The sequence below is a fragment of the Monomorium pharaonis genome, chromosome 1, assembly GCF_013373865.1.
Source record: "Monomorium pharaonis isolate MP-MQ-018 chromosome 1, ASM1337386v2, whole genome shotgun sequence".
In the NCBI taxonomy this organism is placed as follows: domain Eukaryota; kingdom Metazoa; phylum Arthropoda; class Insecta; order Hymenoptera; family Formicidae; genus Monomorium; species Monomorium pharaonis.
In genome coordinates this window covers 21,845,521-21,872,880 of record NC_050467.1, presented here as the reverse complement: position 1 = coordinate 21,872,880, position 27,360 = coordinate 21,845,521, and the positions used below count along the sequence as shown (strand labels likewise).

The 27,360-nt window shown below is 35.9% G+C and overlaps 1 protein-coding gene across 1 annotated transcript in view; it reads left to right on the top strand.

The window, feature by feature from the left end:
- The window catches only part of LOC105828142 (tyrosine-protein kinase transmembrane receptor Ror), a 238,599-nt gene that overhangs the window by 192,638 nt on the left and 18,601 nt on the right, over positions 1-27,360 (top strand). The window contains exons 3-4 of the mRNA XM_036293587.1: positions 5,951-6,161; positions 6,450-6,609. Of these exons, the coding sequence (XP_036149480.1) occupies positions 5,951-6,161; positions 6,450-6,609 (371 nt within the window). The remainder of the gene's footprint in view (positions 1-5,950; positions 6,162-6,449; positions 6,610-27,360) is intronic.

Genomic DNA, 27,360 nt, shown 5'->3' with positions numbered 1-27,360 from the left:
CGCGACCCGCTGTATACGTGTTTATGCTTTGCGTGTATGCCTTTGTGTGCGCGTATGCCTATATATACAATCTCAACATACACTTCTCCAATGCGATCACTATACATTATTCCACCCTAAATGCAGCATAGCTCCATTAATATTGATGCCCGGTTGGCCGTGAGCTTCTACGAGTAGCCACATTTCTGTGCGGGATGTTAAGCTAGGATAGACCTTCATCCCAGAGAAGCCTTCATAATCGTATGATTACGCCGCGATCGCTTGGAAAAGAATCCAATCCGATCAAGTTGGATTAGAATTTTCGAATATATCGCGTTTGGAACATTGATAATATTTTGGACAAATTTAAATTGTATCCGCCTGCGTGTGAGTGTAAATGTAAAAATAAATATAAATACTGATATATAAACAAAATAAATTGCGCAAAAAAATTTAAGTGTTAATTGATTCTATCTATTAACGACTATTTTGACACGATTCGCCGTGGCTCAACTTGTATAGCTGCAGTATCACCGGTAATCATTGGCACGATATTGTTTACCTCTAATTTGAATGTAAATGTTACAGAGTGTATTGCTCCCCAAATGAATTGAGTACGCTAATGTTGCAACATAATATTATTAGTCTGAAAATGACGGCAACGTTCAATACTACTCTGCCTGTAATTTCCAATCGTGGCGCAATAGAAATCATTGTTTATATCATTACAGTAATAAATATGTGATACGTAATAAAGATATAACCGGCATCAATTGCTCAACGATTGTTGTTTATAATATTACATATCAAGCGAAACGATATGCGAGAGGAAATTACGAAATAAGCCCCGATAGCTCATATTTCGACTACATATTAAACGTCAGGCATCCGCCTTGTGTTCTGTTGTTGAGTTTTATTTCTAATATAAGAATTATATTGAATAGTCTTATTTTTTTGTAATAATATGATTTTCCAAATGTTACAAAGAGAGAAATTTCAGCCAAAAAAGCGCGAATTTCGTGCTTTACGTACACAAAAACATTTCGTTATATTTTTATTGTAAATATATTAGAGAAAATATCCAAAAACAGTTATTATTTAGTGGAAACAAAAATATTAAATTGATACAAAAATAGTGAAAATGATAATGCTGATACAAAATATCATTTTTTTAAATATTTGAATAAGAGTACACTCAGTACTCCATTACGACTTTCCATTCTACAATTTGTACGTTTCCTTCCCGCATTAACTTTAACTTTCCAAGCAGGCGAGCGGGAAACAAGCTCCGCCACTTAAAACGTTGTCTCCGACGTTGGGGTGCGGGACTAGCTCGTCGTTGAGCGGTCGGGGGGCGAAAGGGAGAGGGTGGGTTAAACGTTGCATTATTTATAGAAACCCTGCAACCTCCTAATCTCCGTCTGAGAAGGTCTTCTGCCTACTTGAAATGGCCAACGAAGAAAGTGACGTAATGCCGTCGGTGCGACGAAGTGTTAACGCTCCCCAACGCGTTTTCCCTACAAATTTTCCACGTCTCTTCCGGAAATCTCTAGAGATTACATCTTACCTTAATACCGTATTCCGCATTTCAATCCCCTGTGATATTTAATTACGTAAGATTTTGGTAATGTGACGAGGTTGTTTAAAATGCATAAAAAATTTTTTTAATAAAATCTTTTCTCATATATTGTCTTACTAATAATTTTGAACATACAAAAATTGATTGTTCGCTAAGTTTACTTAGATATTGTTTGTCATTGTCCATTTAACTGCATATAAAACTGCATCTCTTTAACTTGTTTTAAAACAATTTCTTCAAACTTTTACTTTCTCCGTACTCAGTTCCTGTAAGTTTTTTAATCCACAGATTTTCAAATTCAAATTTCAAGTTAAACATAGGATTTCAAATTTGTTATGACGGACTATTAGTTACGAGATTGAATCAATAAACGCAGGTTAATGATTGCGCTCATTTGGTATACGAATGCGCAATATATTCGTGCAATAATATCTTGCATATAGAACAAATATAACGTGCACTACAAGGGACCAAACCGCGTAATTAGCGGAGTCACATACGCCATTATATATTACGAATACACGTCGTGGATGTTCTGTAAATCCCTTTGTCGATCTTTGCCGTCACCGCCCTCCGCCGCAGGGTAGAGCAAACTGTATATTTACTCCGATATTAATTATTTCCAGTCACGATCAATTAGTGTTCAAAACCCGATCAACTGTAAATGCTGCTATAATTAAGTCTCGTCGAGCAAAGCGTAGCATTATGTCATAACAATTTTGGCGCTTAAAAAGATCAGTATCCATAGTGATAGTGTTTCATATGAAATACATATTGATCATAATAATAATTATTCGACGTTAGCAGTGTTGATAATCATGTCATCGAGTATTTGCGAGAGATATTTATTCGTCAATTATTCGTCTGAATTTAAGATGTTACAATTTTATTTTATTCTTAATAATTTATATATGTATCTATTTATATAAAATAAAAGGATATTTAAAATAGAATAATATTTCTAAAAATAATATATATTTTTTTCCACAGAAAATATATATAAAGTAAAATAGTTTTTTTACAGTTATTTGTTTTATAATAAAATTTTACTTTATTTTATTATTTGTGATGTATGTGATGGAATAATATATGTAATTTTCTTGTTTTATATAAAGCTCTTAAAGATTTTAATTTTGCTCAGCTCATGGCCGCGTGTAGTCTCCTAAAAATTTTTCCTCGTTATGACACGCTTTATGGCGAGACAGCGTGACAAAAATGTCGTCATGAGCCGATAGATAAGAGTGCAGCGTCGCGTTTACGTACGTAAATGTATGCAGTTTTATGTATATATCGCGCGTCACGCCGAGTTAAGAATGCACGCGCGTGTCATCGCGTGCAGCGCGCCGAAAGTGGAAAGGGCACGCTTCGCTTCAACCGACTGATAAATGCGGTGTCCGCTTCAAAATGCATAGAATTACTTTACATGGCGAGTAGATAAAGCGCAGTCAACTGGCGCGTTGTGCAACGCCACAGGCGGCGTACGTATTTTCATCTTGCCCGTCTACACGCCGCTAATTTCATACGCGCCACCCGGCGTCGAAAGCTGCGAGCCACGGTCGTGACACACGTCGCCGTTGATTTTTATGCAATTTGCACTGGGGCATTTATGCACACCGAGCTGCACCGACAAGATCCCCATTTTTTAACGCATCCGAAAAATCAAATCCCTTCACTATTTAATTAGGCATTCGCATTTAGACCAAATTTTTTACAGGATTTTCAAATGTATATTTCATACAGAATAAGGTATAGAAAAAAAATGAAATTTAATATCGAAAGTCCTCCCTGACAAAACGGAAAAGAAATTAACAATCTCTATTCATACATGTATGTATACACATATATGTATAATTTTATTTTTCAAAAGAATTTTATTATCACGGACGGAGGGAGATTGAGAGATGTTACGGAACTATACGTTGCGAAAACAAATATGTCAAAATTAATATTTTAATCGATAGACGAGAGTGGCGCATATTTTTCAGCGAGACGTGTATTTTTTGCAGTAAAAGAAAAATACAGGACAAAAGCGCATTAATGACACGTATAATATTTATAATTAAATGTATCTTGTAGGTATGTATTTTAAATTATTCATTTGAAAGCTATTTTATCAATTTCCTAGTTATATCCTACTCTGGCAAATGTTTGCCATATCCACATTGTTTCGCCGCGAACGAGGCGAACTTCCTGACAGGCCTTTACCACCGCGATGACTTACTGATCATAGCTTGATTTATATTCAATAACCAGCGGTAAACGCGGGGTTAGTTACCCCCCTCGTACCCACGTGCAATCACGTCCTGCCACGTGCAAACGTGGCTGATGGTACGTACATAGACGTTTCTCACGTTCGTGTATCTAAGGGCTCGCATTCACGTGTGCGCACATACACACGTACACACTTCTTGCCGACTTGCACGCACACAAGCGGCAATGTAAACTCGATGATTGGCCCTCTGCGGAAGGATAGGGTCACCCTACCGCCCTGTTCCTCCGTTTGTGTTCCTTCGCGTATCAGCCATCGCTCGAGTTCGCAGCGAGAACGGCCACCGAGCAAACAAAATTCAATAGAGGGCTGTGCTTACGAATGCATATATTTTTTTTTAAAGCTAGTTATTTGCAGTAAAACGTAAATCGGATTAACGGCATACACAGCAAGTTCTATATGCTGTAATAATTCGATTACACAGTTACTTAAAAAAATAGATAGAAACATTTATATATGTAGGAACGTAATATTATACTTGCAACTGCATTGAGCACGACGACCGTATTTCAACTTGTATTATGATAAAAAATAGATGTAACAAAAATATATAACTAACGTTATGATGAAGATCGCTCAGAAAAATATAGTCTTGTTGAGCATTCTTTCGAAACTAAAATCCTTCTTTGTTTAAAATTTTATATTGACTGATATCTATTTGAGATAAAATTGTTTAATTAATGCATAGTTTTATTTGAACTGTGTATCGCATGTGATATTTTGTATCAGCCAATATCGTCGGGATTATCGGGATTCCACTAAGCGTGCATTTAATATTAAATATCTTTTTCAAATTTATCTCCCGTGCCAAACAGCAACAATATCAATGTACAAAAGCAACTGCGGATAATAATCGCGTCTCATCGTTATCGTATGAACGCGTTGGCACCCGAACGGCGCGTATCTCTCGTTACAATGATACGTAACATTACCGCTGTCGGCGACCGTGAACGTCGCCGTGTGAAATGCGGCTGCATCGGCGACATAATTAAAGTCGCCCTTTGTCCCGCCCGCGCATTTCGCTTGAATTATTCCCGTGACTTTCAGGAATTCAGTAGGAGGAGGCGTGAAAGCGCCGCCGGGCCGTATCTTTGCGCGAATATACGGGATATTTAAAAAATGTGCGGTGCACATTTCTGGAAACGTGCGCTCCGTTAAATGCGTCTCGCGATACCGTACATCAAGTTCACCCAGTGATAAAAGAAACTTGGCGCGAGATACGCTTTTACTTTTACGGACGGACGGGATGAGAGTGAGAAAGGAGGATAAAAGTCGTAATACGATTCCGCGTATTAATATATTTATATTTGATATTGCATATTGCATTTCATATTGTTCTCTTGGATTGCTACTTACCGAACCGCGGCTATTTGATTGCCTCTACTCGCCGGAAGCTATAATTGATTGCAGCATCCGCGTCTCTGAAGTGCGTTGTGTCGAGTTGATACCAGCATCTTGCTTGCGATTATTGCGCCAACATGCATGACTCCATATCCCCCTGAGGACATGATATTGAAACGTGAGAGTATCGTATGGTTTTGCTTTTGAAAAAATAATATTCAAGGTATATGTTATAAATACGAAAAAAGTAGAATTTAATCACGAAAAAAGGACATTTTTTTCTTGTTTTTTCTATTATTTACATATTGATTTTTAACTGTGAATTTCAAATTATTATTGTTAAAAAATTCTTACGTTTACAATATTTTTCGAGAGATCTGATCAAGTAATTTTAAAATCTATTCATACTACGATTTATTTATACACATATAATCTGACGTTGATTCAGCTAAAGTTCTTTGTAAGCGTAACAAGGCATAGAACTCGCGAACAATAAAGTTCGTATGCCTCAATGATACCTCGTTAGAAAGTTACATTGTTATCTAGACCGCAGATGGGATCGTGCGATCGATAGAGAGATTTAAATGTATTTGGTCTAATATTAGCACACAAATACAATATATTACGAGATTGCAAGATAACAATGTAGAATCATAAAGCACATAAAACATATATTTTTTATTAATTTATTACTTATAATATAGAAACTACAAAAAATGGTATTTTATATTAATTTGATTATGTTATACTGTAAAATATACGTTTTATCATCTTTTTTGCAGGACCGACGTGGACGCTGCATCCGGCACGAAAAGTGGTACTTTAAAATTCGTAAGAACTCTGACAAACATTTCGAAGGATGCCGGCGGCGTTGCTCATATGCGATGCGAAGTCGTGGGCGATCCTCCTCCAACAAAGATACGATGGTACAAGAATGAAGCGCCATTAGAAGAGAACCGACCGAAAATCACCATTAGGAAAATACACGCACAAGTATGTGTAATTGTTAATTTGTTATTAATTTGCAATTTTTCTCTACGTTCCTCTAAGTTTTATATGAATTTGTTACTCTTAAAATTCAATTTTCAATGTTTACATATAAAAAATAAAAAATATTAAAATTTTATAAGTGTACGGTACGTGTGTGTGTGTACATTATACATTTTTTATTAGAAAGAATTTTTATATACTCTCTCAATTTCAGTTCTCTTAGTTTTTTCTCTTAGTTTTTAATTCTCTAGTGTAACTGCTTGAATTGACACAATATATATAACATTTTAGATGCATGAACATGCGGCGAAGAACTTGGCAGGAAGTCGATTAAAAATCACAAATTTGGACGTTTCTGATATTGGTTTTTATACTTGTCGCGTTACCAACGGTAAAGATCAAATCCAGAGTGAAGGAACCTTGCGAGTTGATTCTTCAAAGAAATGGCCGGGTAAGTTATACAAAATTATGTTTTTATCGTCACCCTGTACTTCTCTATCACATTAATTTTGCGTAACATAATAAACAATGTTTGTACGTATATTTAGAATAATGAATAATGTTTTGCGCGAGATCGATTTTATCTTAATTATTTTATTTTTTTTAAGTAAAAGATATGTATTATTTATGAAGGACTTTCTTGCGATTTTAATTAATCTCATTATTTTAAATTTGGTTGAAAGAGAGTTTTCATACACATATAGTGTAAAATTATGCGGTATATCCAAACATTTTTTTTTTATGGTGGAGGTGCTACGTTCACTGACGTCATTACGCAGTTACGTTAACGAACTTTGGTGTAACCATTAGGAAGGATAATCGTATCTCCTTCGTAGTTTTAAAGTCACGCGAAGCAGTTCGCCCATAATTCGGGTAGTTTACATTTCGCGGGAATAATTATACATGTGAGTTTTAAACCCGCGCCCCGTAAAATCCAACGAGTATGATGGTTCCACGTCACCGGGGGAAACGAGTCTCGAAAGTGAGATTTGCGACTGTAACTCGCGTATGGAGAAACACTGTAAAAAAACATTTGTAATGCTCGAGGTGAATCGCGACATTTTACCTACTCCGTCACGACGAAAATTTTCGAGCATTAAACGGCGGGGGTGACGGTATATGTTTGACGTGAGAGCATTATCATAAAACGCAAAACTGTCTGACTATGGAAACAGTTATATAGCTTGGCTCTACACCAGCTGTATTGTTATCATATGCTATGCAAGGGCGTAGGCAGAATTCTCTCGAACTATCTTAATTTTGCGTATATTAAGCCAGATTCATTAAGAGAATTTTTTTTAGATTCGTTAATGAAAAAGCTTTTATAACATAATATATTTATAAATATATATACATAAATAATACAAAAATAATTTATTTAGAAATTACTGAATTAGTTTGAGATTTGGATTATTACTGATCTTATATTGACAAAGTGGATTAGGAGTTTGGACGAAAGCTTACGCATAAAAAATAATTTTGTATAATTTATTTGATTTATCTTTATATCAGTTTGGTTTAATTTCTTTTTTACTTGCTGTATATTTTGTTTACGTTTATCTTTATTGTGCATGTGCTTAAAGTATTTTATATAATTTTTATATTATGTTTTCATAAAATTTTTCGATCTTTATTTTGAAAATTGTGCGAACTTAGAATCCTTCAAAATATCCTTGCCTACATCCTTGTGTTATCTCCCCTGGTCTAGTAGGTAGTTCGCGTTTACGATGCGCCACGCTTTCATCCGAGATCATTCCGGTTAATGTGATATTAGAGTAAATATTTGAAGACTCTAACTAAGAAAACGCAATTATCAATAAATTGTCGCGCCATTTAAACGCTAGAGTTCGAAGATAATTTTAAAAATTAAAATATAACATTATAACAATTTTTATCTTATTTTGTCAACATATTTGCAACAAAATAAATTTCTATTATTCTTATAATTTTGTAGTTATCCAAAACATACATTTTACATAAAGTAAAGCCATTCGTTATAAGCCATAATTGTTGAATTGATGCGATCACGAAACGTTAAATATTCGAAATGCATTTTGCTGTTACGTTTATTTGACGCAGATGCGTCGTTTTGAAGATGATTCGGCTTTTACTTGGTAATAAAAAGAACTGTATTAAGCTTTTTCGAGTCGTACTCGATTTACAGACTAGGAAGGAATCGTAAAAGTAATACCGTTATACGAATACCGCGCTTCTCGTCGTAGTGAAAATCGAATCAAATTAAGAGGAAGTGAAAGTCAGTAGTTCGTAGTTGTCGACGACCGAAGTGGAACGACGAAGAAAAGCTCTTTCGTGCTTCAGCTTCGAGAGTCACAAAAATAAGAAACTTAACGTAGTCGTAAAACTGTCAATTTAAAACGAACTCACGATCGACATCTGTTACAAGAGTAGATGAGGGACAAGTTAGAGAAAGTATAATACAAGGGAAGTCATTTTGTCAATGTGCATTTGAGATATTTTTTGTTTTATATTATGCTCATTTATCAGAATTGCGGTAATGCATGATGCTAAAGTACAAAACAAACCGCTGAAGTTGATTAGCTTTATTTAAAATACCCACTTAAATTGATTATCAAGATTAAATTACCAAAGTAATAATTACTAAATCTGATTATCTGATTAGTATACTCTACAATAATATCTATTATTTGTGATCCATATAATTTATGTAGCAGTATAATTTATGATGTTACGCGTAACAAGAAAATAATTATTCGCAATGTTCTGTTGTATTTTAAACATCGAAATCCGTCAGAGGTTAATCAATCCTGGTACTAAATTATTTATCAAGATCGTAATTTGTGTGTTTACTTCAACAAAATACAGTAATATTTTATTTAAACAGTCGTGGATAATAATTGGTCGACTAGTAATATTTCATTTCGCGCGCAATACGCGATACATTCTACTTTCCGAGGTCACAAATTTTTCTCTTGACACTTTTTTCCCGGGGTCTTTCCGAGATGCACTTTACTTCAAGAACTTCATTATGCGTGGTGTAAATTAGTTTCAATTTATCGTAAGACGAGGGGCAAACTTCTTAAAGCCAAACTCCAAGCATTTCTCCGGGACGAAGTTATTGCGCGACAGCTCTGACAAATTCTAATCCAGCCCTGTAGTGTTTCGCTTAATGCGTGAAGTACAGCAAGAACGAAGCAAACCTCGGTAAAGTCTACCTCTTGAAGATAGACAAACCGTACTGGCTCTTCTTCTGGGGAGGAAAGTTTGTTGTTAATACCGCGTGAGTAGAATTTGGAAGCCACTACTTCAGCAAACTGGCTCAAGTTCCAAAGGCCATCGTCGGCTTAGGCATACTATTTACCATTAATCAATTACAAAACATCAATATCAAAAACTCTAAAAATATAGATATCTATATCTTGCTACGAAAATTATTTTAAATAATAATTTGATAATTTTTTGCAATATATATATAAAATTTAGATATCACCTTTTAAATATATTTATATATAGTTTATTAATTTTGAATGTGGAAATTATTTGAAAAGATAGATAGACGAAAAATACGAGCGAAAAAATATATGTAAATACATACGTATGATATCATTTAAAAAATCTATAAAACTTGTATTTATAGAAAAATTAGTAACGTAATTAATAAAATAATTACAATTTCGTAAATAAAAATTTCAGAAAAATTAATCTAATTTAGAATTAAATTCTGAAAAATTAAATTCTTAATCTATCAAATAATGAACAAATATGTACACAGAAAAAAAGTAATATAGCCAATAACATATGTAAATGCGGGCTGTCAGCTACATAAAATACTCAATACAATAATATTTACTGTTAATGCAAGTACAATGTTGATACTACAATAGCATATATTATTGCATTGAGTATATCTGTAGTTGACAGCCCGCAACTGCATATCTTATTGGATATATAACTTTTTCAGTGTATATCATTTGAGAATTGTTTTATTTTGATTTTCACGCGTTTCTCGTTGGAAATTGTGTCCAAGCAAGATGACATTTACAACTTGAGACAGGGATAACAGCGCGCAAACAGTACAGGACGAAAGTCTCGCGGCCCTTCCGGTCTGTTTCACTGCTTCGACTGGTCGGTTCTAAAAACGTTGTACCTCGTCTCCTGGTGGCAAGGCAGCGCGTCCCAACGGAACTTCCTGTAATAAAGTTTCCGAAAAGCTCTCACGCCCGTGGGCGATGAAACAAAACTGGCAGCGTTCCTGGGACGAAGTTACCGCCGAAGAGACGCCCCTAACAAATTCTAATCTAATCCCGAGAGCCTCGGCTAATGCACGAGGCGCGACAGGCACCTTTCTCCGTGTCCCCGTTCCGAGGAAGGCCTGGCCCTTCCCGTTGCCGGGCGGCACGACGAACTTTAATATTAGCACTCTGCAAGTCAAACTCGACGTTGGAAAATTCAAACTTCTTTCTTCGCCGCACTGGGCGTTCCTCTCCCTCTCACCGGAGTTTAACACCGTGAGACGAGGGTAGGATGTTGGTGGTGCAAGATCAGCGAAGGGAGACGTAGAAGATTGTCGAAGGGTGTCGCAAAGGGGTCCGATCGTCCGTGACAGGAGACGACTTCTTTTCGAGCAACGAGGAACCTAATCGTCCGATTTGCCACCCTGCAGATCTCGGCATGTTAAAGTTAGTCACGCATTATCCCTACCATATTAGGGTGCCAATCTTATAGTTTAATTCTGAGAACGAAAACACAGGTTAATTAACGTAACGGGATTGTCCGAGACTGATTGACGCGTTTTAACTGTTGTTTTGATAGCTGATGAAATGAAGATGGACATTGAATTGCTATTTTATTACGTTTGCTTTATTGTTATGTTCATGGATCGACAATTAATACTGATATGTTAAAACAATACGAAATAGGTGACAGGGCTACAAGTAATGAATCATGCCATGTAAATGTAATCTGATTTACTACTTTCAAAATTATTTCAGTTTACAATTAAAAACAGAAAATTATTATACCTTAAAGGCTCTATAATATTTAATAATATTAACATAATATTAATTCAATGAATAAATTAACAAACGAACAAAAATAGAAGATGAATTTTTAATAAAATAATAAATAATGTTTCAAACATCACATTCAAACGTTACATACAAACGAAATGTTTCAAGTTTATTTAATTTTTCTCAAAATTGTAATACGCAATAATCAAATAAAATTAACATATAATAAATAATAGAACAAATCAGAAAATTATATCATAATGACAATATAGTTTAAATTTGAAATATGTATATTTGAATATATTAATATTCAAATTCGAATATATTAATATTTGAAATATATTAAAAGTTTATCATTTTTTAAAATTTCGTTCTTTATTTGCTTTTTAATTAATTTTGATTTATTCATTGAATTGTTGAAGCAGATACGAGCCTTTTACTTTTTACCGATATAACATTAATATATTTTTAAATGTACGATGGCAAGCAGTGATAACATAATGAAGATTTAATTTAATTTAAAAGGAATGTATTCAAATTACATTAAACAATAGTACAGTAAAAATGAACCACACACACACACACACACACACACACATACTCATACACACAATATTCATAAAAAATATTGTTCTCGGTAATCTGTAATTGCAGCGCATTTTGCTTTACGCATTATACATGCTCAATTTCATAGAAACGTATACCGATCGTCGTATAGCAGCCTAAGATTTACTTCCCACGTGTTTGCAAGCGATTGTTTCACATGATACGGAAACCGACCAAATTCGCCGCACGTCGTCTACATCGTAAACTCCAGCGCAATGAAATTCATATCGCAAACGTGGAGCTTGGCGTACACTCGAGACTATCGTTGGCAATGTATCCTCTAAGCTTGCCAGTCTATTCTCTAAAATATGTCTTCGTTTTTCAATTCCTTAGTTATAATTAAATTGTACCATTTAATGAAGAATATATCTTACAAGAAATTTGTGTTACAAACAATTATCTTTTTTTATTGTCTATTAAATTTTTAGCACGTTTAATCAGATGCTAAAGAAGTATAAATAATCTTTTACCTAAGACTTTAGTCAAATAGTCTATAAGTGAAAAAAAAAAGAAAAAAGACATACATATATGTTTACATTGGAATGTGTTTTGCAATGCCAGTTTTCTTTTTTATTTGAAAGTGAATGTTTCCCATAAACCGACTGCGCTTTGAATAACCATGGTATATCTTCTCTCTACCCGTTCCAATAACGGTGAAATGATAACATTTCGCTTAGCAAACGTGTGACTCAGAAATAATAACTCGTTCACTTAGTACGGTGTTCACGTTCCGCGGCTCTTTTTATTAGCGCTGCCGAAGTACGAGGGAGAGAAGAGGGGGTGAGCAACACGTCGACGGCGACGGAAAATTGGGAAAGGTAAATGGCCGCGTTAAAAGGGTGTCCGACCCGCACCTTCCTAATTCAGTTACCCCGTTGCCCTCGGGTTTTTAACCCGAAGAGGCGGAACACTTAGTTACCCGGAGCCTGTCGTAGATTTCTCACGTGCCCGCTTTGCACGCAGGTGGCAAAATATGAAATACCCATTTCCCACTCATGAAACATTATTATTACGACCCTCTATGTCCTGGAAAGCTTTTTAATAACGTTGGAAAAATAGTGAAATTTTCCCGGCAACTTTATGCCAACATGAAGAAGCTATTTTATCTTAATTTTATATCTTATATTATACTCTTCACATATTTAAGTGTATTTCTTACCCTTTACTTACATCTTTTTTTCTCTTCCATGCTTGTCGAGGATCAAATTTCATAATCGCACACACGTCTTCTGTCCGTGTATCAGTATCTATCTTTTACTCATCTCTCGTTCTCCGCATGTTCAGATAATCGTGTGTAATTAGACATCGTCATTGATTAAATTATATGTTATTTATAAGGCGCATCATGGCCGTTCCTCACTTTTAATCGCCGACTTTTAATCGCAGGATATCGGAACACTTTTAATATAGGTCGGGAATATCGATGCGAGGTAAGTCCGTTCCACGGACCACGAGGCCGACCAGACGTGTTTTATGCGTACATAATTGAAAAAGTTTAGCCACGTTCGCGACGACAGGCGTCCGTCTCTTTCTCCCTTCCTTCGCGCGTTACGATTAGTATTCCATGTAGCCGCCGGCTGCGGTAATAGCCACGACGACGTGATATTTATGAGATTTTTTGTTGGCTGTATGCACGAGATACTCCGGTTGTATCTGGATATTTCGCGGTTAGCTTTGGCTTTGCCGTGTTTGCGATTTTTTGCGGATTGACGTAAAGCTTCCCTTTCTCTCCGAAAAACAACTCTTTATGAGCTGGTATATTAACTCATATAATACTATACAAGTTTTAAACTGAAGGAACTGGACATTTTTTTAGGTAAAACTCTAAACTTAGAAGAACTCTGGAAATTCTTTATTAATATTTTCTTGGTGTCCAAATTTTATTATAAGATTTTGCAACTTGTCAGTGAGCACGCGTCTTTGTTCTATTTATTAATATTTATAGATGATATCTAAGTTTTGACTTAACAACTTATGTATTACATGTGGATTCGTCAGTTTCGATGCCATTTTTTAAAACTATTGTTAATATGCAAAATAATTTTTTAATAAAAATTCTCTTGTTATGTATGAAGATCAATATAAAATTATAACAGTATTATTTTTAATCTTCTGATTATTTTAATATTAATAACTTTAAATGATTAAAGGTAACCGTTAATTGTTTGTCTTGTTTAACCACTAATATGCGAATCGCTTCACATCCTACCCACGATTATTAATCACATTGTAATCATAAAACCGTCATTATGACGCGACACAAACCACCGACAAAACCGCGCCGTTTAACGGAAATCTCTTCGTCACAGGGTGACCGATTTCCAATTCCCCCGTCGTTTTACGCCATTAAAAACGTAAATATTGGACGACCGTGGGGACGGATCATGCGATTGCGGGAACGGTCGAAATGTGCAGGTGTCGCTGAAAACCCCGAACGAAAAAAAAAAAAATTGATTCCGCGCTCTCACTGGAGTCGCGTGTGCATTAATATTCCGCGACGCAACCGTGCCGTTGAATGCATCGAGGAAAGACGTTGCCATCTGTATTCTGCGCACCGATGTTGCAACGCGCTCGCCTGTGCGCTGCGCTCCTCCCACGAGAAATCAACACCGCGTTATCCTTGCTCGCGCAGAGGCTGTTCAATTTACGGCCAAGTTAGGGTACACAAAGCGACGGCACACTTCGATAGGCAGGGGAGAACCAAGGGAAGGAGAATTTTGAACTACTATAGGTAGATATGTAATCGCGCGCAGATAACCGTGCATGTATATACCCGAGCGGAGGAGAAGCTAAGATCTTATCACTGCGGCAGCTGCGGCGTGTAAGAGAATGCTATGATAATGAACGTCTACTACTCGCTCGTTGCCCATCGATGCGCGCGAGTCGCACTACAAGAATTGCATTTATGTGAGTAATATGTCATACCGCGAGCTTGTTTTATCTGTGTGTGCTTTGTGCTAAAAGTACTTTGAGTACATGCCTTGTACTCGTGATATAGACGCATATGCTTCTTTCTTACCAAAACGCTAAGTCTTGGTATATATTTCAGCCTATTTTATTCTGTGTTTGGTAAACATGTCTAATTAGAAACAAAATTAACTTAATAATACACTTTACACGCAATCAAAAAGATTAGTTAAGAGGAGAATAAAAATTTATGTGTATAAATTGTGAGTCGTAAAAATGAAATTAATTAATTTGAATAAATTTCTTGTCTAAAATAATATATAATGCTATCTAATATTTTCCGTTTATTTAATTTTTATTTTATATAATTTCCTTTTAGGCTACATATTTTTGATTGTTCGTATATCTTGCCGGATAAGTTAATAAGTGAACTTGTCGACTAATTAGCGAATGAATTACGGTTATCCTCACAACGAATTATCTTCGGACGCTTGTTAATTCTGCCCTTCCTCGAGTAAAGGGTGGTTTATGTTTACACGGTTATCGGAGCGGAATATGAGACGTGCAACTTTCCTCGATCGGCGGATGATGCATGCGGCTATACCCGGTTATTGAAATACGATATACGAATGCCTTCATCGTATCCAGTCGGCATAATAATGCGTGGGGCATAAATTCAACTCGCGAAAAGTCTAGTGACGGCATATATATATATATATATATATGGATGAAATGCCCGTCCGCTTTTATGCAATATCGCGTCCGAAAGTTGAATTTCATTTGCACGCAAAAACGAATAAATTGGGTAAAAAGCGAGAGAGAAAGAGTTAACAATTTTCTTTCTTTGGAAAAAGGAGCTATAACTCTGAAATAATTATGAACTATATTTTTGCATTGGAATTATTACTATTCCTTTCGACTATAAAGAATTTTTTCCCCTTTTTGCAAAACATTTTTTAATGTTTCAATATAGAACATAAAACAAAATTGAAATTATTAAAAATGCAGTTACTTATCATCGAGACATTCTTCAGTAGAAATTATGATTAAGATAAAATATAATCCATCCTGAAAAAATTAAAATTTCGTAGCCTTTTTGTATTTTGTAGTAACTATACTAGTGATATTCTTTGCTATTTTTTATTATTTTTTCTAAGACTAGGAAAAAAAGGGGAAAAAAAAGAGTTGAAAATATATTTTGGTTGTAAAGATAAAACAATAAACGATTCAATAAATTATCTTGTAGTATCTCATGCGTCACATATATAGCGAATTTCTATCAATACGTATCTATCTTACGTATCCTATTTATTGAAGAGAGAGAAAGAGAGAAATAGAAACAGAAAGAGAGAAGTTATTCGAGTGCAACTTTGTACAAAATATCGACTGCGACGTTACGAGCCGCGATTTACAGTCAAGCACGATTAAGTAGCTTAACTGCAAACTCTCGACTGCGTTCGAAACTTCGTCTGGAAGTACCGTGCGCGTAACACAGGCAGGGGTTATAGTTGCCGCCAGTAATTTGGCCCATTAATCAACGGACTGTTTGGCGATGAGGCGAAACTGGATCGGCCGTCGTACATAAAATTATTGTTATTTGCCATACTCTCTTCCTCTCTCGAAATGGAAGTGTTTATCAATTTTTCCGTTTAATTATTATTACTAATTTAATTGTTATTACTTACTGTTTTTATATACTATACAAAATCACCGAAATAGTATTTGATATTAAATTAGAAATTGATTAAGAATATTTTGTAAAGTTTATGATATTTATCATTTATATATAGATTTTTAAATTTATTATTTTTTTAAATATTATAATTTTTATTTTTTTGTTTTACAAATTATAGGCGAGCCACGAAATTTATGAGAAGAAAATGTAATTTGTGGCATTAATCCTAACAGACTGCAAAATAATCTTTAGGATATACCGACGTTATCCCTAGAATCTTAAAAGGGCAAATAAAGGATGTGTAAGTAATCCCATTCTATCCTGTTAAAATTGAAACCGTGGCTGTATAGGGTAGGAATTTCATTGAATTTTATCATAATTAAACAAGAAAACGGTTCGTCAATTCTGCACATATTCAGCTTATGTGCATTGATAAATTATTTGCTTTCATATTAGCAAAGTTACTTTAATCCAATATATACGCCGTTAACAAATATATGTTAACTTTGTAATATATTAATAATAATATTAATTAGAAGATACATAATTAAAAAGATATATATTTGAATAATGTTGAAACATTAAAGAAAGAATTAGATTAAGCATTATTCTACGCGAATTAATATCTTTTTTCTTATTCGTTCTATTTTATTGAAATTTGAAAGATACAAGATATATGTACATCATGTTTTGGGCCTCAAGTATTACATGTGTCTGTATCAATTTAATTATTTAATTAAATTACGATTATGAAATTCGCACACTTTTTTATTTTTCTCGCAAAGTACGAACAATTTAAATTGCAATAATCTTGTATTGATTAGTATTTTTGTTGGGAAAGTTGAATCGAACGATACGATTGCATCGTGAAACAAATCTTCGTATCGCTTAAACGGAACTTGTACTTGGCCGGTCTACACGGGAATATATCCGCGTGTATCTTCCCACAAGCGAAGTATAACTCACAACATCTCTTTTTCCAACCGGTACAACTACGAACGGCTGTTTATTTCCTGAACATTAATCTCAGCCCCCCCCCCTCTCTCTCTCTCTCTCTCTCTCTCTCTCTCTCTCTCTCTCTCTCTCTCTCTCTCTCTCTCTCTCTCTCTCTCTCTTTTACTCCCGAAGTACACAATTAACGATTGATCGATGGCCAGCGTTCTTTTATTTTGCTTTTAACGACGATACCTCCAAACTACATTGCGCTTAAGCCGAATTTACACGCGGTTCGCTCCTGATGAGCGTTCCGAATAAATCATCCGACGTGAGTGCATCTGGATGAATACGTGTTTGTGTTGAAGCGTAGCACCGGAAGGAAATCATCCGAAGCCAGAAGCGATTACAACCGGCACTTTGATGAAGTTAATTGTGAATTGCATAATTCATTGCATAATTCACAGTTCAATTGTCGAATTAATATTCCATACTTCTGATGCTGCCTTACACGGTTTGTCACGTTTCCAGTTTTTCAAGTAAATATCAGTAATCATGTGTCATTTATTGAAAATCGAACTTACTGTCTTTGCAGTGTTTGTATGTATTGTATTCACTATATTATATTACTCAATGCAATATGAAATATTTTTTACATATATTTTTAATTTCGTTTATTAAGACTCTAAGTAATTTTGCTCTTTAAATTAAACTTGCGTACGTATTTTTTCTTTTTCCTTACTTTCTATATGATTTAAAATAATATGGCAATAAGGCTAATGCTCCAAATCAGTGCCTTTCTGATTCGTTGCTACGGTTCGCAATTTACCATACGATTAAGCGTGTTCAGCCGCGGAATCTCGTCTGTAGAACCGCGATCTCTTGCACTCATGCTACAGAAAGAGACAAAGAGAGAGAGAGAGAGAGAGACAGAGACAGAGAGAGAAGCGAAGACCAACACTGCAAACGCCAGCATACGCCAAAGGTCGAGCTTATCTTGAATCGAGGGGTTAGTCACGCCTGCTTCTCTCTCTGGAAGATGCTTTCGCACCCCGCGGCGTGGCTTTAACTTTGCACGAAAGTTAGGCACCGCTCACGCCGAAAGCTTTAATCTCAGGACATGCGCGGCCCTAACGAGATGGGTCTTACCGACGGTCCCTTAATGAACTCGATCAATGTTTAAGCACAAATTAGAACGGTCCCTCTCCCCTCTCTCATATATAATGATTGTACTCACATCATTTTCCAGAAATAAATAGAATTATGATATTCTCATACGAGGAGATATGATAATAATATTGTTTTCTTTATAAGATATTGAGACGAGATATAGATAGAATGTAGGTGTATAAAGATACAAATTAATCTTTTTTAAGTTCTTTGTAAAATAAATTTATATATATATATATATATATATATATATATATATATATATGTATAAGACATACAATGCATAGTATAATATAATAAAAATCAATATATTAGAAATAAAAATATAAGATAAAAGAGCATTTGAGATAAAACATTATTTTAAAATATAAGTACAGTAAAAAATGAGAAAAGAATTCAGCCTGTATTGCTTTATAGCAGACAATTATTTTAAAAAGATAAAATTACGTTACACACAAGTAAATGTATAAGAGAGCATTACATTCTTTCAAAAATATAATTAGTATAGATATATGAGAATAAAATAATATATATAACGGTGCAAATTATTTTTGCTCGACTACATTACGAATTAAGATGCAGAAAATCGTCTCAGAATAAGTGATGCAATCAACAATATTAACCGAAACACTATCGTTTGGTTGGAGGCATGGATATAACGAGCTCGCAATTAAACTATAGCGGGTTGAATCGAAGCTGATGCGATTAATTGGTTGCATGTCCGTGTTCGTTGCACCTAGTGCCATCAACGAGACGGGCGCGGTGAAACGTAATTATCGTCGCTCGGTTGAAACAGCCTGTACTTGTTGCGGCGATATATACGCGTTATGTACGATACCGGTATACATAAACACGAGCGTATTCATATACACGCCCGCCTCACCCACTCGCACGACGAAGCATGCAGCAGATGCATGTGCTTCGTGCACTCGCTAACACAAAACACGCCCTGAGCCCGAAGGCCCTACAAGGATAATTTGGGATAACCGCGCCGGTAAAATCTGCATATCAGACTCGTGTGGCCGGAAAACTTGGAACCCACTTCGAATCGGAGTTAACGGAACTGGCGAGATCTTCCACTTTGGTCTCGCCATAGTTCACAACTGTTCTCGATTAATGCAAAGATTACCACAGTTCCCATAGTTTGCATAAATTAAAGAGATATAATAAGTCTGAAAACCGTAATTAATAAAAACGCAGTTTATTGAAAGTAAAGTGATAAAAACTTGTAAAACTTGTAAAATTTTGTTTAATAGAATCGTTGAATAAATATATACGTTGAATAATACAACGTTTGCGAAATTGACGAAGCCATTGATTAGAGCCATGGAAAATATAATAGTTTACTTAACGGATTGTTGGTTACATTCTATTATTTTTTGTCATTGACAATGCGTGTTTCCGCGTGTTGATCGTTCATTTGCGGATGCAATTACAAAAATACACGCCACTTGTGACGTTTATCAACCCTGCGCGAGGCCACAGAAATCAGGTTTCCGAGAAACCATTTTCAGGTTATTGTGTCCGCGGAAATGGTATTTCCGGTCTTTCGAGCGTGCCTTCCGCGTGACGGAAACTTCCACCAAGAAATTCGCATTAGTTACACATGCAAAACTCGTGTGAGACGCTTCCTAGAGATTCCGCGCACAATAATGTTATTTTATTGCTTCGTTGGGTGTATTTAGATATTTGCAATCAAGAAGATTGAGATGCATTTAACTCTTTTATACTGTAATTCTTTTATTATTTATGCTTAATCTACTCTAATTTAAATTTGATTAATTTTTTTCTAATTAAATGAATTGCTCGTTTAAGATGTTTAGAAGTAGAGTACACTAAAAAAAATATAAGAATGTATTTTTATATATTAACTAGCTATACCCTGCCACGCGTTGCTGTGGCTCTCTATTCTTATGCTACATTTTTTTTAAATTTTCTTTGCTTTCGTTGTTTAACTTTCAAATCTTTGCTTTACTGTTGCTCTTTTTATTTTATTTTTGAATAAGCATTTATCTATCTTTAATAAATCTAATATTCATTTATTCACGTACTTCTAACTTTTTTTTCTAAAAGCTGCCATGAATTTAGAAATCCATTTAAAAGACTGTTTTAAATAAGTTCCTTTTTATCAATAAAATAATAGCCATCTTTATTTTTCTTATTAATTTAAACACAATAGAAACATTCTTCGCTTCTCCCGGTCTCTCCCGTCTCTCCCCGTCTCTCCCGATCTCTCCCGATCTCTCCCGGTCTCTCCCCGTCTCTCCCCGTCTCTCCCCGTCTCTCCCGGTCTCTCCCCGTCTCTCCTGGTTTCTCCCCGTCTCTCTCGATCTCTCCCGGTCTCTCCCCGTCTCTCCTCGTCTCTCCCTATCTCTCCCCATCTCTCACGGTCTCTATCCGTCTCTCCCCGTCTCTCCCGGTCTCTCCCCGTCTCTCCCGGTCTCTCCCCGTCTCTCCCCGTCATTCCCGGTCTCTCCCCGTCTCTTCCCGTCTCTACTCATCTCTCCCGGTCTCTCCCCGTCTCTCCCCGTCATTCCCGGTCTCTCCCCGTCTCTTCCCGTCTCTACTCATCTCTCCCGGTCTCTCCCCGTCTCTCCCGGTCTCTACCCGTCTCTCCCCGTCTCTCACGGTCTCTATCCGTCTCTCCCCGTCTCTCCCGGTCTCTCCCCGTCTCTCCCGGTTTCTCTCCGTCTCTCCCGATCCATTTACATTTTTATTTATATAGATTAATAACGTGAAATTTGCAACTTTGATTTAAAATAATTTTAGATTATATTGTAATATATAATATTATGGTACTATATATGAATTTTAATATTCCTAATATTGAATATATAAATATATTAAACATCACATTATAATATTTCCATGTGTGACATGACACGGAAGCAAGTGCGTGCTGTAACGTACAACTCGTACATTCACATTACGGCGGACCGCAAATTCTTTCCTTCTTTCTTTTCATTATTTTACTTTTTCTCTTTTCACTGTTGCGGTTACAAGTACGCGCTCGTGAAAGCGCTCAATTTCGACCGCTTCTATTCGTTTCCACTGCTAGTTTTCTCACAGCTGTATAAAGTTACATGTTGCTCCCATGTCTAAGTGTACTCGGATACACACACTTCAAACAGACGCGAATGACAGACGGATCTGAAGACGAACGAAGGAAGCAGAGAAGGAAAGAAGGTAAGAAGTAATGCGCACGCGAAGGCACCGCAATTAACGGCTCGAGAAGAAATTTCGCAACAAATCTAAGTTGTCACGCTCGACCCGCAATTTTAACAATTCTTCGTGATGTTTCATATTATCAACGAGATAACAAAATACGAATATATACATATAATTATATGCATAATATATATTATTTATATGTATTATTACGTATACGTTTTTTTAAATTTTTACATCTAGTAAGTTTAGAGTTAATCAATCGCACACATTTATTTTTATTGTGCACGATAATTGTTTTCAAAAATTAATTTAATTCTCTTTCATCAGCATTGCATACCACGATTCTCTAGTGCTACCGGTGTTATATTTCCTAGTATCGTTATCAGCCAATTCATTAAAAGGTCGCCCGACACTGTTGTGCTGCTTTTTCACTCTTGTTAGCAGCCAGGCGCCTACGGATTTCGCTTTCCGACCGGTCTTATCTCTCTCGCAAAGCTACCGATGTCTCGTCTCTTTGTCTTTTCGTTGTATTCTCATTTCGTTCGTTTCTTTTTAGAATATACTTCGTGCCCGATAACCAATGCTCTTGCCGGTAGATGGATCACGATTTCGTTCGAACTTAACTAGCTCGCGAAACTCCATTTGGATTTCTCGATTTATCGCGTCCTATTGTTCCTTTGTTTTCTTGCAATGTTTTTTGCCAACATATACATTAGGAAATTATTATTATATATGTATATGTTAAATATACATTCAAATATAGCTCTTTCAGAATTAATTTAAAAATATACTTTTAATTTTTAGTTCGATACAAATTATTAAAGTTAGAAACATTTTTGATGTCGCTATGTTTTTTTTATTATATTGTATAACATTTTTCTTTATAAAGTTAACTGATAATAACTAATATGACTAAACCTGTTTTATATCAAACGAAGTAGTAGGTCATGAATAATTAAAAATAACTCTTTAATCAAAAAAAGAATTTTTGAAAAACCGACTTTTAATAAAGTTCTTTCTATTATAAAGAAGGATCCACGTTTCAAGCTTTGATTAAGATCGCGACATAACTGAGATTCGAAGCGGGCAAAACGTGTTTAGATACAAATCGCATGACACGTGACAATGTAATCAACAATGGCCGAATTCGAATTGCAATTTTTTACCGTTTTCTACGAATGCGGTAGATCCTAGTACGCTCTGGCAGTACGCAGCGGCAGATTTATATTGTATGTAGCGAAGCATCGGCAGTTAACACCCGTAGTCCCTTTAAAAGCTGGGATTAAAAGACTTAACAATTCGCATTTCGTGTAATCTCGCATGAATCTTCATCATTTGCATTCTCATCGCGGCGATCTCGTACGCAGCATCCACGCGTTCTTAATCTCTGCAATACGCGGAAATAAAGATGCGTACATTGATCTTAATAAAATTGGCAAGCAAAAGACGAAAAAAGAAGCGTAACAGAAGTAAAGAAAGAAATATATGTAAAATGTTAAAGTTACGGCTATTCTAATAAAAACCACAGACTAATAAATTTACGAATCAGGAATTCTATTAGTTTAGACGACAATGAATACAAAAAGAAGGAAAAGAAATTTCATTATGTACCGTGAAATGAAATCCTGGATAGGAGCGCTAAACAAGAAACACAAAGAAGTGCAATGGGCAAAAAAAACAGTGAATGTTAACGTCAACGTTTTGTCTGGATGTAACTAAAGCTGGCTAAAAAACGGGCGAGAAGGAGATTAAAGGACAGAAAAAGAATGGAAGAGGCTTCAAGGATAGTTATGAGGAGAGAAATGTCTCGAACAAGAGCAGAAAGGCAGAGAGAGAGAGAGAGAGAAAGAGAGAGACACAAGAAAGAGAAGAGAGGAGAGGAGAGGAGAGAGGAAAGGTGAACCATGTACGAGGACGATGAAGGCTATTTACCCGCGTCACAAATGCGGCACCGACAGTCCGGTTGTGGTTCGTACAGTTGCATGGGCTAACCTTTCGCATATTGTATTAAACTGCCCGAAGCGTTTATGATATACAGATAACGCGCCGAGACATGAACTTCACGGTCCACCGATCGGAAACCAACCGGTTACAAAAAAAGTAGCGACCATTGCAAATTATAATGCTTGTTCGTACAGATTGCTTCAAGTGCATCAAGAGAAACGATCTTTTCAATAACACAGTCAAAGTGAAAATATCAGATCAATGATATTTATATGTACAGTCTGTCTTTTTGTATGTGTGTGTGTGTGTGTGTGTGTGTGATTAAAATCATGGTGTGTATGTGTGTGTGTGTGTGTATGACAATTTTATATAATTTTATATCGTACATGTGAAACTATATAATGATATTAATCTTTTATTATTATATAAGATTATAAGATTTATTAATAATTTTGTCACATATTAACAATTTTTGTTTATTCCTTTTTAATAGCAACTTTTTTTATTCAAAATTTATCATTTTTATTTAATGATGTATTATTTATATTCATTGTATAATTAAATTATTTTGTTATATAAAAAAATTACCGTAAGTTTTATAAAATAATAAAATTGACTTATAGTTCCATGTAAAAGAATACACGAGTGTTCAGTTTATCGCGATTTAAAGTATGTATAATATATAGTATATTATATCTACTCTAATAGCCAGTGAGAACATGAAAAGATTGTTCAGCAGCTTTCGTTCCTTTAATTCAATTAATGTAGATCTTAATGTGAACATCGCCAACTCACTCTCCTCGCCGCAAGTTATGCGCGGCCGAACACAGTTTACCAATAACGGCCAGCACCGACTGAAATCAACGATCGGATTTTGCGAGCTTGCATAGGTCCGGTTTATCGCGGCCGGTCCTTGTCACTTATCGAACCTATTGGCCGAACCCCGGTAGCTATCGCCCGGATCGCAGGTATGCGACCGACACGGCGCACGGGTTTCGACATCTGGCACCGCCTGCGCCATCGATATAACAGCGGTTAGGGGTAAATTCGAGAGAGAACGAACGGTAGCTCCGGTATGCGGCGTAGATTAAGCTCGGGACGGGCAGACGATCTCCCCCTCACCGCCGACAGATCTCGACTGCTCCGTGATGCGTGAAATGGATACACGCCGCACGCGATCAACGCGTAAATCTAAACAATAAGCGGGATTATTAGTCTTGTCCGGGTGGGGTTGGCGGCGGCCTGCAGATGCAGGCCAACGTCGCGTCGTGATGCTCGAGCGTCGCCGCGCTGTCGAGAAGAGATCCGTTTAAGCGTCTTTCGCTCACATTTTCCTCGTTGTCTCGAATTTATGGAATATGATATTAAAAAAGCTACAGAAAATTGAAATAATGCAGATGATAATATAGAAACGATAAAAGATATCGATTTTAAACAGTTACTCTTTGTTATATTTTTTTCAATGCTTGATTTACTTTTAATTAAAATGCAGAATACTGCTATTTTTTCATTTTTTCCGAATTTCTTATTGATTGAATATTTAAAAAGAATAGAAGATTATGGAAAATTAGAATAATATAGATAATGTAAAAACAAAAGAAATAGATATTTTAAACGGTCACTTTTTATAACATTTTTTATAATATAGTATTTTTTATAATAAGCTTCTTATTATGAACTTGATTTATGTTTGTATAAAATGCAGAACTGCTTTCCTCTTTTATCTCATAAAATTCGAATCGACGATTTTTTGAACACTCTGTGTGCATAGGTGCATCCGGATAAAACGGATAAAACGTAATGGCGCGGTGCACCCTTGTATCGACATTTCGGATAATCCTGGGGGTCGCGCAGCAGCGCGTAGAAACGCCGGGCTGTGTAAACTATTGCCCGGCACCGGTCATGTATTTATTAAACACGAACCCATCCCATTGACCGTCTACCCTGTATCCCCCTTGCCCTCAGGAAATGATACGCGGAATGAACACTATCGGTTTATACTTCTCCACCCGTCACCCGTTCGTGAAATACGCGGATGAAACGCGTGACAATTATGTCTCTTTTCAGTCAATGATTCATCGATATGTTTCTCGCTTTTCCCTCGTTCATACGGGTGACGTACGATTTTTGTTTTTCTATTTCTGCTGGAGAATATAACGAAAGTTTTAACGGAAGAAAAAGGGAGAAAGAGCGCACAAAGTTTTTGTCATTCGCATTTATTGAGCGTTATTGTTCGTTATTATTATAAAATGTATATAACGTATCGACAGACTAGAGCAGATCAATCGCTTTCCAAATCAATTGCAAAGATGGAAACTCTAACCAGAACATGAATGGTAATACAATTTACATTCTTAAAAGACTAGGAACCATTCGTAATAGAAAAGCTAATCAATTCATCAATTGTACATGATGATTGAAAACCACTTGATTTTTTAATGAAACGATGTAAATAACAATACCTTTTAATTCCTTTATATCTGCGGTTAAAAAAATAGAACAAATATCGCAACTTTTATACGAGTGACTCGGCGTATTTAAACATACAACAATTTTATTTACATTGCTTTCGAAATAGTGGGACATATTATATAGAATGTTTGTCGAATTTCACAACGACACATAATTATTTCGAGATTACGTTGCAACAGTTAATGCGTGTATTGTAATTTCCATTGTTGTAATCTCAATGGTGCATCTTACCGTCACGGCATCCGGTGAATGGAACACGTTTTGCGCGTACAATAGAAGTCGAATAATCGATATCGAGTGTCGAACATGCGAAATCAAACATTGAAGCCGTCTATTATGTGGCGTTGAATATCAAAGCGTATTGTACGCCGTATGGAAAAGTGTTTGTATCGCATCGCACGCCCACCGACGTGAATTAACATTAAAATTGAAAGCGTCAGAATAAAATCATTGTAACGGTACGCCTCATCGTCTTGAAACACTTGCACTCGAGCTAGACTGACGTTTCAGAGTTTGGTATGGTAATAGCATGTGCATTGTGTAGCATATGACTGCAGCACGGTCGTATAGAAAAGTTTATCATCGACATCTTTCCCTTTTTATCTCTTTTGCTTTAAATAGTTTAAGTAGATGCGTAACAATCGTGTTTTATCAAAAACATTCGATATAGTATACTTTATACAGAGTAGTTCCTGCGTAACTTGATTAATTAGAGATTACTAATATATTAATGTTAATATTAATAATGCTACGTTAATGAAAATATGCCATCTTATTTTCTCGTTATTGTCATAAGAATAAATATATTTTATCTAGTGTGAGAAAACAGTAAGGGTCTTTTTTTAATCTACCTACATTTTCTCGCGTTCTTCGCGTAAAACGCGAAATAACCATAATTCCTTGGTATCGGTTACGCTTTCAGAAAGTTTCGACACTTTAACGGCACAGCTTAAGACTTTGTTTTTACGTGGATTTCCACTTTCTGCGTTCTATCGTCGCTCTTGACTATCGATTTGCGATCGCCGAAAGGCAGAACCAATTCCGGGCGGTCATTTGCTCCAGAAACGAGTCTGCGCTAGAGAGTCTCTCTCTCTCTCTTTCTCTCTCCCTCCCTTCCTCTCTATTTTTTCTCTTTGTTCTATGAAATAAAAGCGAATAAAATTGCGCGCCAATATTTGCATATGCCGTGTGAATACACGCACAGGTGATTGAAAATCGCACAAACATTCCGTGCATTTTTGACCCCGCCATGCAACGTATTCCCGTTAAAACTAGCGACAAAATCGCGATGGTGTGTTTCCACTCCGTGAACGGGACCTCTGCTGATGAGGCAATT